The sequence below is a fragment of the Atheta coriaria genome, unplaced genomic scaffold (assembly GCF_025399875.1).
Source record: "Atheta coriaria isolate IRGN ID8LTWV9N9 unplaced genomic scaffold, Caltech_Dcor_3.1 hic_scaffold_10_pilon, whole genome shotgun sequence".
Classification (NCBI taxonomy): domain Eukaryota; kingdom Metazoa; phylum Arthropoda; class Insecta; order Coleoptera; family Staphylinidae; genus Dalotia; species Dalotia coriaria.
Window position 1 is genome coordinate 1,357,493 of NW_027045452.1, and position 16,654 is coordinate 1,374,146.

General features: G+C 37.5%; 5 protein-coding genes across 6 annotated transcripts; 1 reads left to right on the forward strand and 4 right to left on the reverse strand.

Annotated features, from left to right (window-relative positions):
• Nucleotides 1–4,280: 4,280 nt before the first annotated feature.
• LOC135801145 (phospholipase A2 inhibitor beta-like) lies at nt 4,281–5,843 on the reverse strand. Its single transcript, XM_065314514.1, is given in 3 exon segments — nt 4,281–4,587; nt 4,646–4,958; nt 4,961–5,843. Coding segments are annotated over 3 exon segments (1,377 nt in total). The 5' UTR covers nt 5,754–5,843; the 3' UTR covers nt 4,281–4,316.
• A 242-nt stretch (nt 5,844–6,085) lies between these two features.
• Pfdn2 (prefoldin 2) lies at nt 6,086–7,283 on the reverse strand. The gene is made up of 2 exons (XM_065314518.1): nt 7,060–7,283; nt 6,086–6,909 (listed from the first exon to the last, which is right to left on the reverse strand). The coding sequence occupies exons 1-2, from the start codon at nt 7,203–7,205 to the stop codon at nt 6,615–6,617; spliced, it is 441 nt and encodes a 146-aa protein (XP_065170590.1). The 5' UTR covers nt 7,206–7,283; the 3' UTR covers nt 6,086–6,614.
• Nucleotides 7,284–7,469: 186 nt separating this feature from the next.
• Nucleotides 7,470–9,410, forward strand: Gasz (ankyrin repeat, SAM and basic leucine zipper domain-containing protein 1). The gene is made up of 6 exons (XM_065314515.1): nt 7,470–7,671; nt 7,734–7,983; nt 8,048–8,277; nt 8,346–8,575; nt 8,630–8,875; nt 9,030–9,410. Exons 1-6 carry the CDS (start codon nt 7,609–7,611, stop codon nt 9,346–9,348), a joined length of 1,338 nt encoding a protein of 445 aa, XP_065170587.1. The 5' UTR covers nt 7,470–7,608; the 3' UTR covers nt 9,349–9,410.
• Nucleotides 9,372–11,771, reverse strand: LOC135801147 (protein lethal(2)essential for life). 2 transcript variants are annotated; one of them, XM_065314517.1, is made up of 4 exons: nt 11,435–11,771; nt 10,295–10,355; nt 9,956–10,166; nt 9,372–9,888 (listed from the first exon to the last, which is right to left on the reverse strand). In XM_065314517.1, the coding sequence occupies exons 1-4, from the start codon at nt 11,616–11,618 to the stop codon at nt 9,697–9,699; spliced, it is 648 nt and encodes a 215-aa protein (XP_065170589.1). In that variant the 5' UTR covers nt 11,619–11,771; the 3' UTR covers nt 9,372–9,696. The 2 variants fall into 2 exon arrangements, with proteins under 2 accessions (XP_065170589.1, XP_065170588.1); XM_065314516.1 differs by lacking the exon at nt 10,295–10,355 and having other exon boundaries at nt 11,437–11,766.
• Nucleotides 11,772–13,858: 2,087 nt separating this feature from the next.
• LOC135801142 (probable ATP-dependent RNA helicase DDX10) lies at nt 13,859–16,605 on the reverse strand. The gene is made up of 4 exons (XM_065314510.1): nt 16,349–16,605; nt 15,156–16,291; nt 14,093–15,088; nt 13,859–14,032 (listed from the first exon to the last, which is right to left on the reverse strand). The coding sequence occupies exons 1-4, from the start codon at nt 16,508–16,510 to the stop codon at nt 13,885–13,887; spliced, it is 2,442 nt and encodes an 813-aa protein (XP_065170582.1). The 5' UTR covers nt 16,511–16,605; the 3' UTR covers nt 13,859–13,884.
• Nucleotides 16,606–16,654: the final 49 nt, after the last annotated feature.

The following is a 16,654-nucleotide window of genomic DNA, read 5'->3' on the forward strand; positions in this document are numbered from 1 at the left end:
AATTGTTTTTGTGTGTGGTTATGCTGCTTACTTGGTTGCCTAACATAAAAATATCAGCAAAAAATTAATAACCTTATTTTCAATATAAACTGGTTCAAAGTTTTCAATTTGTACCTTTTTTCTGTTTATTTTCGGCATGTCTTTATTAAGTTACCGATTTCTGTGCTTCCACGAGCGAAATTTGATCCCGCCGCGTATTTTTGGCACGCTGCTGCACTCATCCTTATCATTGACATGGACATCCATCTGGGTGATCGGCGTTTAACATGCGTGCATGCCGTAAAAATCATCTAACCGAATTTATCTCGCCGGCGCAAAGGATTGTGTTACACAGATGCACCCAGATACACGATTCGACGCTTCATTAACCTCTTTATTAATTTCCGAGCATCTCGGTCGGCATTCGTTGTTTCAGCGCGTACCTATAGTGAATGTAGGTAGGTAGTCTACACAAAGAACAGCCGGTAGCATTTCTATTATATTCATATGCACTTGGCATTCTTTGCGTTTCAACCACGATAGAAACCAAAGATAGTAGCTGATATTATCTGCTCACGTTATGTGACAGCAAATGACGACAATTTGTCAACGCGTCACCTTCGTCTTCTTTTTGTCGTTGTAGGTGATTGTTGCCGGTGATTGTGCTCTGCACTCGTTCACACATTGACAATGCTACATTTAGGCATATTAGATTAAATACAGGCGTAATTATTAAACAACGTTTTCTTCCTAATTCGGTTCTTCCGCGCTGGTGCACGCACTGGATCTGATTAGATGGAAGACTTGAATTCTTAACTTGACGACGGTTTGCTGGCCAGATTATTAATTTGAGATGGCGCTGATTTTCAAGTGCTATGTGCGATTATCGCGTCGTCCCTCGGTGATTACGACGGTTTTGCTGCTTCTGCTTTAATTACACTAGATAAACGGTGCCGCGTCACTTGGATGGAAAGATGCACAGATCTGATGTGGGAATGACGATGAGGACGTTGACATTTAATGTCTACTTTGTAATTAACTCAACTATTAAAACCGCGTTGTTTATTTGTCTTCTCTAAACGGTTATAGCAAGGTATAATCTTGTTGTTAATCTATCAAAAAATCAACACGTATTGTTGGGATGTTTGAGAAATCGAAAACGATGAGGTTAATCGTTGAGTCCCTCTCGCATTGTTGCAATCACGATCCATGTCGGCCATGTTGGGACGGATGCGGTTTTTGGGGAAGTTGGGTTTTCATGCGCGCCGACTTTAATCTGACAAGCCACAATGGTGAAAGCGGATTTGCCGTGCAGATGATTGACACCCTTGTTGGCCCACAATCGGTGTTTGTGTGCACCCTTCGGGAAGCGGCGGAGACGGTCCGAGGGATGACTTAATAATACCGCAATATGGCGAGTGCATGCTACGTGCTCCGGTCGTCAAAATTATGTTTTAATGGACATAGACAACGGATTAATATCTGTTAAGTATTGAATTTCATTCACAGATTTATATAAAACACAAACAGCATTAAGATTTGTTTTAAAGTTTGGATCATAATCATTTAATCCGCTTTAAAATAATTTTAAAAAATTATTTTTTTTTATGCTGTTGCGAAAAATTCGATACCAATGCTTCTGATGAACATGTCTGGGTGTGTTTTTCAAGTAGGACCAAATTAGCATGTCGGGTAATCGGAAACCATCAATTTCGAAAATCCTTTCGCAGCGCCGAACGGTCGGCAGCGCACGCAAAGTCAGGTAGTATCGATTTTCGCCGTGTCTTCGCTATCAATACGTTCCTCTACTGAATGTTACCGTCACTCCCGATCGTGTCTAATGGGGTGGTCAATTACACTGGTGTGCAAATCGGATACCTCCATCTACGCTAAATTTAATTTTGGTGGCAAATCTAAAATCACTCGCGTTGTTTTCGAGTGAAATGCGAAAAAGTCCGCAGAAATCCCAGTTGCTATTAACGTCCGAGTTATCAAATAACTCGCAATTCCCCGGAGCTTAGTTTGCATCCCTTTTGGATGGTGCGCCAAGGGGGCGAACGCTCGTGTTCTTGTGTGTGTGTGTGTACGTGTGCAAGTTACAATAGCGTCATAATCTAGTTGTGTGTCAGGGTGGCTTTTCTCGTCTTTGCTTCATCTCCATCTTCGCGTAAGCTCTGCGAGCGTAGCGTGAATGTTAAGAATTCAAGAGATGAAAGATGGGAGATGGCAAGTCGAGTGTATCCGCCCAGGCGGGCGACTTTAAAGAGGGATGAATACATTTTTGTGTCCGGTGACCGTGTTATATGCACTCGAGGCGGCTGGATCCAGACGGACCGGCCGAGCGTAACAATTGAGTCGACGAAAAGAAATTTCCTTTTTCAATTTTCATCATCCGACGTCAATCTCTTACGCTTATTTTCCTCAATTCGCTCCCTCTTTCAGCGCACTCATCTGTGCCAATCGACATCACGTGCAGACAGACTTTCATTCATGATAAACACACGAATCTATTTACATAGACTTGTTTTCAATTATTGACCATGAAAAGTAATAATCCTGGTGAGAATTTTGCTAATTTCCTTCATTTTTTAATATTTTAGTAAAACTTTCTTGTTTGTGTGACAATAGTTCTTTTCACCTCTTTTGTGCCTTGAACGGAGATGTTTACCGGACTTCCCTAATGAGATGTTTGCGGGGTGCCAGTACCTACATCAATGGGGTTGCGTAAGTAGGTGAATGTGTGTGTGTGTGGCACAATGGGCTCCTGATCGCATTGATCCTAATGCGGCTAATGCTGTTTGCTGGTCACTCTGGTCAGTTGTGCAAGTCCCTTGTCTCGGATTTGGAATACCCGTACATTCAAATTGCCTGGAATCCTTTTAGCTGCAGCCACAACAAAAGGCGGATGTGAATTTCCCAAAACGCTTTCATATTCCACGTTCCGAATTAAAGACTCGCAATGGTTTGGTTTACTGTTTTCGGCGATTCGTCTCGTTGCAGTCTGAAATGTTTTATTGGTAATTCAGCGAATGGCAAAGGTTAAACGTTAAATGATTCATGGAAGGCCTCCGCGTCTCGGAAAGCAAATGAGGCAAAAAGGAACACCGACGCAAATTGAAGAGGACAAAAGAGCGCGATTCGCGTATCCACTTCTCGTCCGGCCGACCAATTTGTCTACCCTTCGACATCCTGATCGCGCGGGTCATGTAATCATCATTAGGATGCGTTCGCGTATCCGCCCGGCCGGCAGCCACTTCATTGTCCGCCCGACGGATCGTCTTCTGCATCAGCGCACCGCGTCAATGCGCGCGTCTATAAAGGGAAACCCGTCCCCATTATTCATAACCGTTTTATTACGTTATTATTTATTCATTTGCATGCTTTGTTCTCAATTCTCTGTATCCGCACGACACGCGGCCAGTGTACTTTGGGTTGCATACATTGTACATCATACATGATACAGGTTATAGGGGAAAGTAGCCATATTTGGACCATTTTTATATTTTTTGATTTATAGAGCCACATATAAACTGTCAATAAAAATTAAGTAGCGGAAAAGTAACTCACAAGGCTTACCTACAAAATGATATTTTTGATTTAAGTAAAAATTATATTTATACCCCTCAAATTTCAATTTAAAAAAATTGTGTTTTTGGTCCAAATTAAGAAACCGGTTTCCTAAATTGGACCGCGCGGTTTCCTAAATTGGACCATGCTTTTTTAACGGCAATTGACACAATAGTAAATTTTAGTTTTAGCAGTAACACAAGCACATTTTGTATAAACCAAAGTGCGGCATTTCATACAGTGAATCATTTCGAAGATTTGTGCTCGTCCACAAGCTTTTCTAGGAGGTCGAAAAAATGATATACGTTTTCCCTGTAAAACTCCGGTGTCTGTCTTCGGTCCAACTTGGGCAACTTGAAGAATTTATATATAATGATCAACAACAATCTTAATATAACATAACCTCTCAAAATTATTACTATAAATTATAGATAAATAAAGAAGCTTTCTGATGATAAAATAATAATCGGTAAAACTAACGTTTTAACGGCTTGACAGCTCTTGCACGTACGTCGTTATAATAGATTTGATAATCAATGATACACGAAGTTGTTGTCACGACGAAAGCACGCGGCAAGTTTTAACCCAAATAGTTGCATTAATTGTTTATAAATACGAGTAAAACAAGGGGCCAGTCAATTTTTGCATAAACTTCAACAGTCCGCGGATATCGTGGTGGTCCAACTTAGGCGCTGGTCCAAATTATGCTACCTTCCCCTACCAACTATTATACGTTAAACATAAAAAGTTCATTTATTTCAAATCCAAGCTTAAATCTGTTCTAAATAAGTATTTTCATCACGTACTACCATAGTACTATATGGTGACTGTTGACCAATGTATCCAGCGGGACGATTACCCTTATACGGATGCAAATATATCAAATACATAATAATTCCCAAAAGAAAAACGACCAAGATGCAAATTACTGATGTGAGTATTTTCTGAACGCGGAGGTTTGATTGAACATTGCATTTTGGTAGTTTTTCATCGTCAAGCTCCATAACTTCATGATTGCGCAATCTTTTTGGTGCCACACATCTAAAATTAAATATTATTAATCTTTACCAAAAACAAAGTAAACATAAATATAAATTACCTCATGCTTCGCTGATTAATCAACTTTGGCTTGACCCATTTAAACCAAATCACATTACAGTCGCATATCCACGGATTACTGCTCAAGTCAACCTGTTCAATCTTATTAAACATGTGAAAATAAGTTTCGTTTAATTTCCTCAACGAATTTCCATTCAAAGATATTCTCGTCAAATTGTATTCATCATATCCATTTATCACACCAAATGCCATATCGTTGAATGTTTTCAGTAGGGGACAATGTTCAATCTCCAACACTTCTAATGAGATTAAATTATAAAACGCATAATTCTCAATGTTTTCCAAATTATTCATCGGTTTAGTTTCAGAGACTTCAGTTGTGTGTAAATTAAATGTCGTGGAGCAATGCTAACAAAATGATTCCCCGATAGATCGAGTTCAATCAATGTTGTCGGAAGTAATGGCACATCAACGATAGCATTGTCAGCCAGTGCCACACTAACCAAAGACATATTCTCAAAGTATGCGTTTGGTACTTCGGTCAAATTAATCGCATTCAACCGCACCGTTTGCATATTCTCATTGAAACCCAATCCGGAGGAATTCAACGATGTATACCTCTGCAGTTGCTGCCCGATATCGTTGTAGCTCAAATCCAGATACCTCAAGTCCCTTGCGTGGGCAAACACAGCGTCCGGCAGTGTTTGAATACTGTTGAAACTCAGATCGAGCGTGTGTAGACTGCCAACGCTGGCGAAGGCGTCGGCCTCCAATTGCGTTATCTGATTATGACTCAGGTCCAGGGTGGTGAGGTGCGGTAAGGCATTAAGGAACTGCTTGGGCAAGGCTGAGATGGAGTTGAAGGCCGCACGGAAAACGCGAATTAATCTCCCTTCGTATTTAGGGTCATCGAATTCTAACTTTTCGATTTGATTATAGGAAACGTCCAGACGTTCAAGGTCCTTAGGAATGTCTCGGGTGCTAGGGATCGCTTGCAATTTGGTGCGGATGCATTGCGCGGAAAAGTGTTGACCATCATAGTAGCACTCGCAGCTTTTAATTGGATCCACGAATGAGCACAGATCTCCCGAACAAACACTAATTAATAATGCGCAGGTAATTATTAGAAACGCGATAGGTGTAGACATTTTCGTTTGGAACTAATTGAGTGCGTTTAACGATATCATGACTTAATACGACTAAGTCAAGTTGGAGCAATAGACTGATAAGAGTGTGAGAAATGTGTTTACATTACATCAATGAGTTCGCAGGTAATTCTCAGGTTTTATCTTTAGTAGATAATAATGCACGATTAAAAATAAATTCAGTCAACCAGAAACTATTTACCGTCTTCATGTTTTGCACATCGGTTTTAATAAGTTTTTGATTAAAGGCAATACAGAATTCGCGCATATTTCTAATTGGTTGGTGAAGAGATGTAGAATTGGTTGCCTATAGTAAAATCAAATAAAATCATAGCTACCGTCAAAAATTTATTAACTGTGCATATTTATAAATTATACCTGATGGTTAATGCTTATATTTATTCATTGTAAAGCAAATGCAACTTAAAATAACCAAATATATGAAAATGCAGCATGATGTTACGTCTATCAGATACTCGCGTTATAAGAAAACAGTCTTAAAACCATTAGAGTGAAATTATTTATCAGTTTTTAATTAATAACTCGCAAACGAGAAATGCCACAATAATTATTCTTTCAACAATCGACTCCATTACGCATCTAAAGGCATTTAATTGAAAACTATTGATAAAATATTATGCATGATCTTTTATCTTTCTATTTTAAGATATTTTTGCCATTTCCTCTGATAAATGTATCAATCAAATGATTTCAATATCATATTTTACAAAATTACATTCTAAGTTCAATAATTATTGAGCTGTTTCTCATTTCTGAATGATTAATTAATAGCTAAGATAATAATCTCCATGATTTCAACTGTTTCTCTTAAAACCCAAGTGAGTATGAGTGAGTTTTTGATGCTTATGATACCAACACATTGCCACGAGCCTTTTCTTCAGATGCATCAGGAGTTGCCTCTTGTTTGAGATCATCCTGCCCCCTAATTTTGATACTGTGTTTATCCTTGTATTCAAGAAGTTCTTCACCTTTTTTTGTCAGTTTGTCCTTGAATGATTTGATCAATTCTTCTACATTTTCTTTGTTCTTGGTTATTGCTGGTAAGACATCTTTAACTTGCTTTTCCACCAATACATCACCAATAAGCCTGTGACATTTTCGATTGGGGTCCACATTTTTAAGAGTTTCAATTACCATGCTACAAATAAAACCAAAACATTTTAGCATAATAATTTCACTATCTAGTAATTATTTATTAAATTAGGTAATAGAATAGAACTAGTTCTGATGTTTCTGCGGCGTGTTTACCATGTAAGGATGTCTTTAGGAGTCAGGTGTATCAACTTACTTGTGTTCATTCACTTGCACTTCAAATTCGGACAATGCTGTCGCCAGCGATCGTTGTTCTGTTCGCAATCTATTGAAGCCATTGAGAATTTCTTCTGGCGTTAATGTTTTGACTTTCTTGTCGACTTTCTTTGTATCAGTTGCCATTTTTTTATTGTTTAATCGTGAGCGCTTTGAAATCTATCGCAATGCCGGATCGTAACCTTAAAGTACAAATTTTGAAAATGTAGCACACATATTTGCGTGTCATTGCTGCCAACAGTCTCCCAAATTTAAATAAAATATATAATATGTCTTTGATTTAATAAAATAAAAAGATTAAATTATAATATAACAAAATAATATATTTATATTGCTTACTTTGTACTTTAACACTTAAATTTAAGTAAATTTAAAAACATTTTTAACATTCACTATTTTGACGGTGTTCACATTGACTGAGACGCACATAACCTAGATATTAAATGTTTAAAATCTGTTTTTACCAATTTCGGTAGTTTTTTTCTAAAAAATCTAAAAACTAATAAAAAATTTCACATTGTAACTTAAAATGTTTATACCAGACGGTTATACATCTAGCGAAAACTCCGATGAGGACGATATCGAATACTATGTGAATAACACTATTATTTTCTAATCAACAAACTAATTTTAATCAAACTGCAACATTTTCAGGGTCTACAAAAGGACATTCCTGCAGAGCTTACAAATGAAGAAAAACACGCTAAATTATTGAACAATCTCTTTAGTTATGTACAGATGGGTGATATTGAGAAAACTATTGCATTATTGGATGATAACAATTTGGAAGTTGATGTACCTTTACACCAAGACTGGACTGCACTTATACTGGCTGCATCTTATGGACACTATGAACTAACAAAACATTTGATTCATAGGGGTGCAGATATTAATCAAGTGAAAGGTAATGTATTTAATTTATATTCAAAATATTATTTAAGAACCATTTTACAATTGAATACTTTTAGATATGATGTCTGTTTTGATGCATGTTTGCAATGTATCAAAATATAATCCAAACTATGAAAAAGCAGTTGATTTGGTAAAACTGCTAGTAGAAAACAAGTGTGATGTAAATTACAAAAATAACAAGAGAATGACTGCTTATCTCTTTGCTGCAAGTCATGGAAATATTGATATAATTAAATATTTACGCCGATATTGTGATACGGATGCTGCTGATAATCAAGGATGGAATGTAAGTACAAAAACTTTTACAATAAATATTTTCTTTCCGGTTGGTATATTGGGTTGCATATATTGCAGGCACTATTTTATGCGATAAACGATAATCACTACAAATTAGTAAAATACTTATTAAAAATGGGTATGGATCATAAAAAGCACGATGTCCGTCATAATATGCCATTGTTTTACGCAAGACAAAATTCTTTTCGAAAAGTTGAAGAATTGTTGACTCTTGATGCAGAAGTCAAAGAAAAACAATATGAAACTTATTTGTGTGAAACATATGACTACAAAACAGAAATTGCAAAGTAAGTAATCAAATTATAAAATAGAAAAATTAATTGAATGTTAATGTTATCCAGTCCAAAATTTATGAAAGATGTGAATATAATGTTGTATGGAATGAATTGTGGGTCGATGTTGTCGACATTTCACGAACGACCTATGAATCTCTTTAAATTTCTCACATTGACCAGAGAGGATTTGATTGCAATGGATGTGACAAAACCATATCAATTGAACAGGATTCTTGGAGGACTTTATCAATTTCATGGGCATCCATTTAAATACAAATCCATTCCGCATGTTGAGAAAAATTCTATATTATTGTAAGTACTAGGAACTAACAATTATGGCAGGTAAAATATGTCATTTAATGCAAATAGGCTTACGTTATGCAACACGCATTACATTTCCAACATGCCATTGATTATTGTTTCGACCCTGTGATATAATTCATGCTATTATTAAACCTTATTTTAGAACATATGATATTGGCTTCACAATGTTCAGTGCAGTCAGACATTATGTAACGATGCAAGCCACTCTAAAATATTTACGATTAAACGTAAAAGTTTGGGATGATAAAGTTATAACAGATATTGAAGTGATTGAGAAACAAATGAAGAATGCAAGAAAACTGATTAAACAATTACAGGCACGTTGTACCCGCTGGGAAAAGGAGAATGCCCGAGTGGATAAGATTACCTATCCAAGTAAACAAAAAACAAACAAATTTGTTTACTTCGTGCCTGTTATCACCGCCATTTCGATTGTCTGGTATTTCAAGTATCGTGTGTGAGCGCACAAGAATAAAAAACGATGTTTAATATACAATAATAATTTATTCTCTTCTATACAATACGTAAATAGTTATAAATATCTGTATAGCTGGTTGTATAACTTAGATTTCCATTCCTTGAGTGTTTTTCTTTTGTTTCAGAATTTGTCGATTCGAGTTAGCGAATTTATAGCTGCGTATCACAACACATTTCACATTGAGTAAGCAATAAGTAACGAAAATGTCGATTCTAATCGATTTGAAAAAGAAAACAGAATAGTGATTCTTAGTGAGTTTAGGTTTAGGCCAAAATTAAATTAGAAGAAATTCATCAGCTCCGTCAAGTTTGTACGTAATAAAAATAAAAGCTTAGTGTTGAATTGGAATCATGGTTTCTCCGGCGGTGAGTGCCGGCAGCGGGGCTTCCACAGTCAGCACGCCGTCCTTGCTGAGTGAACTCTTGATCGATTCGGGGTTTGTACCCTTAGGCAGCAGGAATTCACGATTGTACTCCCTGTAGACCGACTTCGATTCAGTTTTCTCTTCATGTTTTGCATGTACCTGCAAATGAACAAAACAAAAATATTATTGTAATCGTATTGTTATATGTTTGCTTGTTTTTGCTTACCAGAAGTTTGTTATCAACAGTCTTGACGACAATCTCCTCGGGTGTGTACTGACTGACGTCGAAACGCAGTTTAAGGCATTTGCTCTGTCCGTCCTCCTGAATCAACGGCGAATTGAGGTCGTCCAGCCAGGTTTTCACCTCGCCACCGGTGCCAACACGCGGGCTGGTCAAATCAGCACCGTGGGACTGCTGTGTGGATTGTTGTGTTGTGCTAGACGACATAAATAACCATTAAAATCATCGCCGCATAACCGGCAGGCGTAAATTAAAGATTTTATTTGAAGCAAAGTGAAATCTTAGAAGTTGAAAGAATAGCGGTTAAATAAAGTTAGTACACACCTGCTGGTACTACTAGTACTAGACTTTTTACTGCCTCCAGAGAGCGTCTCGCATTCGTAAGTCATGCAAAGTTAATAAGTGTCAAGTTAGCGCGTTCCTGTGGATCGTATCGCATTGGTTTCATAGTCATTAGAAAGATATTTGATTTGTGATGAGTAACGCGTCTAGAAGCGGTGCGATCAGCCCAAGGGATTCTGTTTTCACTCGGAGAGCCAGTTTTTGTGTTTAAATTTAGAGCACGCGTCGAATGATGTCACGCGCCGAAAATAGGCTTTTCACATGAACGCGAAATAACCGCCGGCTTTAACATGTATTTTATGCAGATAATTTACAAATTACACAAGTCGCACGGGCCCAAACCCCAGAGTTGCACATATGCGACATGTGCAGGTCGTTGAATAAACATGTGCGTGGCGCGCGCGTTTGTTTCCAGTCCGGCTTTCCTTCCCTTTTATAGTATTCCACCGTGAGACCGACTGGCCTTGCGTCTGCGGGCTGACCTAATTATGCAAGAAAACATTCAATATCAGACGCATGTGTGCATCTGTTGACATTTTCGGAAATTATCTAGAAATTAATCAAAAGTGGGTTGGCGAAGAACCCACGCAGTTCAACAACAACATGCCACATATTTTTTATTGTAATAATTATTATTGTATCGTGATTTGTCGATGAATAGCAAGATATAAATCAATTGGCGATTTGTACAAAAATCGACCATGACTAGCTGCACTACTCCACTACTCAGATTGCACATGGCCCAAATTTTTAAATAGCAAATCGATAACAACGTTTCCTAGCAACCGACACGTATTACACGATAACAACATTTGCGCCGAATGCAAATCCTCGACGGCCGTGAAAAACCGTGCTGACCTTCCATGTAAATCAACAATAACTACATTGTTAATATATACTTATTAACCACGGATCTATTGAGTACAGGTTTTCCGAATAACCGAATGACGAACTATTCACAAACTCTTGAATTAGAATATCAAACAAAAGCATCGTGCATGATGTCATCCTCTCTTGGTTAGCGCTGTAGAATAAACTTAAATGAACAGCAGATGTTTTTAAAATTTAGCTGCGCGGAAGGAATGTCAAACGCATTGAATGTGCTCTGGATGTGTTCGCTTTACCTGGTGGAGGTTTTGAAGAAGTTCTGTTGCTCCCTGTTGAGCAGTTCGTGCCTAAATTTGCTCATCTCGTCCTCCATCTTCCGCATCTCGCTGTCGAAACGTTCGCGAATGCTGCTGAACTCGGTGTCGATGATGCTGAAGTCGCCCATTTTGATGGGGATGTCACGTCGGCTGCCTTCCATTTTATCTTGTTGTGTGATTGTTGTTTGTTTATTAGATGAATGCACTCAACTTGATCGCACTTGCAATGATTCGCTTTGGTGATATTCACTCGAACGCGCTGCGGTCACGATTCGTTCTGATCTACCGTCGGCGACGCACTGGCGATGTTTTAAATAGCTTTCACAACCTGGCCCGGCTCGCGGTTGCCAGATCTATTCGTGAGTGTTCTAGTGGGGCCTCTCTTTCTAGAATAACTCGGGAGCCACGGGAGCAATTTCAAATTTGAATATTTATGCAGGCGTAAATAGCAGCGGATTGTTTGTGTGCGTGTGTCCGGCAACGTTGAGATTGGAATTGGAAATGGTTCCAGAAGTTTTTTCAGATGCCGGAGCCCACGCGTTGAATTTGAATAGAACTATGGTGCGACGCTAGATGTAAATATTTGTTGTTACCTTTTGTTGGAATATGTGAAGTATGTATGAGCAACTTACAATCGTGTTGAGTCTGTTATGAGTAATGACAGATTGATCTCGAATTGTTTGGGCGTTTTGGCTAAAAATGGAGATGTTGCTTATTCAGAATAACTATCTTTGGTGTTTCCTGTAATGTCTATTCCGGTAAATACGGTGGAAATCGAAAGTTATGCTTTGTTCTCGATTAGTTGCAAAAACATCCAGAAATTTGAATTTTTTCTGTAGCCAAATAATAGGTTAATAATACGCGCTGCGGCGCATGCGCAATATGTGTATGTGCATAACTAACCTATGTTTTAATTTAACGCTTTTATTCTAAGTTTGTTTTATCTTGCAACTATTTTTTAATTGAGTGTCCAGAACCAGAATTTGCTCGTGAATTTCATCTCTCCAGGTAATAATATGTACAATATTATTCTCCAACTTCGGATATACAATATTTTATTACATGTATTATAAGCATTGTATCAGCTGCTATAAATTTTGTAATTTAGATTATGAGGCCAAAATGCTATCAGGTTTAAAAAATGACATTTTTATTCGAGTACATACACATAAGCAAATGTTTGGCACCACGTGATCTGCCTCATTACAAATATTCATCATTATAAAATTTATATGCGCGTACATGTACTTATCATTAGGATTTCAATTCAACACAAATGACTCATCTGTTGCTGTTATGACCAAAATAAAATAAAATACAAAACACCATTGACTTGCAGGCTAGTTTAATTAATACGTTAATCAATTGTATGACTCACATGTCCACTTTTGGTATTTATCGCACGTTGCGTTCTGTCATTTCGTTTCATATTTGAAGAATGTGTTCGATCAAAGCAAAAAAAAGAAAACAATGATTTGGTATTCATAGCAAATGCATCGGCTTCCGGTGAATAAACAAACAGATAATTATACAGCCATTACAAAATCAAGTTAAAATCAGAATTACTTCGATACAAAATGTTCATTTCCTGTCGTGTTTTATGTACATATTACTGAACAGATGCGAACATTTGCCTGTTTATCTTCTGATCATCCCTATGACTAGGGGTGGACGGGGTATATTCCGGGGTGATTTCACCAATTTCATCCTATTGTCTGTCTGCTGAATATCACATGCCCTTTTAGCTTCGTCTATCGATATATTAACGTCCAACAATAGAATTTCACAAAGAGGCACGCAGAGCGTGACCACATAAACGTTTCGAAACAATATTCATTGATTCCCTTGGATGCGCTTCATTTCAGCCACAAGGGGCATAAATTGCATATCATACAATACATTTCAGTCGTTTTAACAATAAAACAAGCGAAACGCAAATTTATTTCATTTGTTTTTGTTTGAATTTTGCAATTCAAGTTGTACACGTATCAAATTTGCAAATTTTGTAGAGTGTTATTTATTTTTCTAGAATGTGTGGCTTAACAAACAGTTGTAATGCAGTAGCAGCCTCGGACGTGCTTGCGCGTTGTTATTATAGTCGCTCTTCCAACAATCTCGATTTTTTCTCGGTAAAAATAACCGCCGCGTCGCGGTTTTAGAATGGATAGCATTTAGCAATACAGCATTCCGCACGCGATTCTCGCGAGTCACGCACAGGGTGTTGGTGTTACTATTCCTTATGCTAATAATTCACTATGATTTATTGCTGTAATGTGATCACATAAACAAAAGAAAGTTAAGCCTACAGATTAAATAGTGATTTTTTATGCGTACTATTAATGGGGACTGAATGTAGGCAACTTATTAAACACATTTAGTAAATTGGGGATAAAAAAAAACATTTTTTACAGTCGAATATTAATTCGTTTATTTTCCCAACAACATCATAGCTAATTCTTCGGCTTCATTAACATTCAATGCCGAAACATTATCTAATTTCATTTTCTTCTTTGCTTTCAACTTTGTCTTCTCTTTGTCACTGGTATCCTCATCAATCTGCTTAGATTTTCGCTTCCTGTAAACAAAAGCAAACAGAATACACAAATGTCCACAAAAACGAATAAACATGTCATACTTAGTTTTAATTTGTGGTGGAGGTGCAATTTCCTCTTCTTCTTCACTTTCATACGTAGCCAGATTATAATCCTCTTCATCAGCTGCAGGACCATATAATTTATCAGGATCAGGCATCCAGGACAAATCAGGCTCACTGCCCTCCTCATCATCACTACCAAAATCATCCACACCCTCGTCCTCATCAACTTTATTCGCCTTCTTCTGCTCCTTTAACTTCCTCTTAACTTCTCTCTTCTTAGCCTTCACCTTCTCTTTAAACAACTGTTTATCATACTGATCTTCCTCTCGCAGTATAGCCTTGGCTTTCTCGATATTAATACCACCCTCATCTTCATTTTCGTATTCCTGGGCTAAACCAGACTGTTTTTGTTTAGTGCCATCCGGAATCACTTCACCGTCATCATCGAATGTAATTTTTTTATTGGGTACGATTTGTTTGTTGAGCATTTTCTTAGCAAGCGCTGCTTTTGTCAATGGTTTATTCTTCTTTCTGCCTGTTATGGTTAATTCTTCCAAATTCTCGGGCATTTCAATATCATGATCCGCACGTTTAATTTGCAACATGTCATCATCATCGTCTTCATCTGAATCATCACCAAGTTTACTTGTTGATGTGGAAGTAACAGTAGATTGTTTAACTTTTGATTTTGTTACCGTTTTGGGTACGCTATCTTCATCGTCAGATTCAAACTTGATAACTTTATTCTGTGGCGGATTCTCGATGAATTTATGCTCACCATCATTGACATTCAAACCATCTTTACGTACTAGTCGTTCAAGAAAACGAATTCGAGGTGCGATAGCCATGCCCAGAGAATGGGCAAACGCAGTCGTGTCTAAAATCTTCACGTTGAAGATTTTCTTGTTTTTCATTAGATACACAGCTTTGAAATATGATTTAAACGCGCGTTGTGCGGTATCTTTTAGTTCATGATCTTTCGCTAGATAAGCTTCCATTTTTCGAACTGGGTTTGTTAATTTATCCGGGTTTATGCTGCAAAATTACAAAATTACAAAGCAAAAGTTATATTTATGATAAAAAGTTAATAATCAAAACTCACTCAATTTTTTCAATTGGTATTTTATATTTTTGCAACTCGTCGACCATTGCAATCTCACTAGGAAGTAGAAGAAGTAAACTTTCACCGCCACGGTGATATCTCGCTGTTCTTCCAACACGATGAATATAAGTCTCCGCATCTTCAGGGCAATCCGCCTGCACGACCCAATTCACATTCGGAAAATCTAAACCTCTTGCTGCGAGATCAGTCGCGAATAACACTGCGTGTGTTTTATTACAGAACTGTTGGTAAATCTCCATTCGCTTCAACTGATGTAGTGACCCGTACAACGCCATAAGCGACAAACCAGGCCGCAATTTACAGAATATTTCATACACGTATTTGGTTTGCTTACAACTCGAAAAGAAAATAATAGATTTCGCCTTTAAATGATTGCGGATGAAGCTGTAAAGTACGGAAATCTTTTCATGCAGCTCACAAACCATATAACTCTGTTGTAGGCTAGTAGGCGTGCTGAATTCTTTATTATCATGTACGGAAACATATGAAGGATCTTTTAGACTCAACCGTGCTAAATCTTTCACTGATTTCGTTTGGGTTGCGGAAAATAGCAAAGTTTGGCGTATTGGAGGTAAATTCGCAATGATGGCATTCATTGTTTCAGCAAATCCCATGTCCAAAATGCGATCTGCTTCATCCAAGACCACAACTTTCATATTATCACAAGTGAATAATGGATTTTCATCCATGTGTTGCAACAATCTGCCAGGAGTGCAAATAATAATGTTACATTGATCCATTCTCTCCCTTTCAAACTTTAAATCTTTGCCACCAATGACCAAACCAGCTGAGAACTCATGAAATTCACCAATCTTTCTCAATTCCTCAAATATTTGATATGCCAACTCTCTTGTTGGAGTTATTACAACAGCACCAACACCATCAGTTCTTGTAAACTGATGACAGTATAATATTTCTAACACAGGAATCAAGAATGCTAGTGTTTTGCCTGATCCAGTTTGTGCAGCACCAAGGATATCCTCTCCTTTTAGACTCTGCTTCAGTGTTTGAAGTTGGATCTCTGTTGGTTTTGTGTAACCACCTTTTTTGAGGCCTTTCATAGTTTGTGAGGAAAGAGGAATATCATTAAATGAAGTTACTGCTGATAAATCAATCTGCAAATACAAACATATTAATTTTTGAAGATATAACAATTGATTGGGAAAACTTACAGCATCGTATTTTTCTTGTAGTTCTTGAATCAGTTTAGACTCAGGTGTTTTGGCTTTTTTCTTTTTGGTGAAAACCTTGATTTTCTTCTTGCCATTCTGTGGTTTATTACTTTTGTTTAATTTGGGGTTGTTTTTTGTTGTCGACTTAGTTTCTTTTTGCATTTTGTTACTCGTTCACTAAAACAAGAAGTTGCTTTAGTTTCAACTGTTTACAGATCTGCAACGTGCGTGGATTGGGGTTAAGTTGCATAGTTAAAGTTAGGCAACCTTAATTGCACGTTAGTATCGAAGTAGAGGAAGAAGAGA

Coding starts and splice junctions, on each gene's coding strand:
- Pfdn2 (XM_065314518.1), bottom strand. CDS start 7,205: ATGGCAACTGATACAAAGAAAGTCGACAAGAAAGTCAAAACATTAACG. Junction 6,910..7,059: donor GTGCAAGTGAATGAACACAA/GTAAGTTGATAC, acceptor TTTTATTTGTAG/CATGGTAATTGAAACTCTTA.
- Gasz (XM_065314515.1), top strand. CDS start 7,609: ATGTTTATACCAGACGGTTATACATCTAGCGAAAACTCCGATGAGGAC. Junction 7,984..8,047: donor AGATATTAATCAAGTGAAAG/GTAATGTATTTA, acceptor GAATACTTTTAG/ATATGATGTCTGTTTTGATG. Junction 8,576..8,629: donor TACAAAACAGAAATTGCAAA/GTAAGTAATCAA, acceptor AATGTTATCCAG/TCCAAAATTTATGAAAGATG.
- LOC135801147 (XM_065314517.1), bottom strand. CDS start 11,618: ATGGAAGGCAGCCGACGTGACATCCCCATCAAAATGGGCGACTTCAGC. Junction 10,167..10,294: donor AGTACTAGTAGTACCAGCAG/GTGTGTACTAAC, acceptor TATGTCGTCTAG/CACAACACAACAATCCACAC. Junction 9,889..9,955: donor CTGTTGATAACAAACTTCTG/GTAAGCAAAAAC, acceptor GTTCATTTGCAG/GTACATGCAAAACATGAAGA.
- LOC135801142 (XM_065314510.1), bottom strand. CDS start 16,510: ATGCAAAAAGAAACTAAGTCGACAACAAAAAACAACCCCAAATTAAAC. Junction 16,292..16,348: donor TACAAGAAAAATACGATGCT/GTAAGTTTTCCC, acceptor TTGTATTTGCAG/ATTGATTTATCAGCAGTAAC. Junction 15,089..15,155: donor ATACCAATTGAAAAAATTGA/GTGAGTTTTGAT, acceptor GTAATTTTGCAG/CATAAACCCGGATAAATTAA.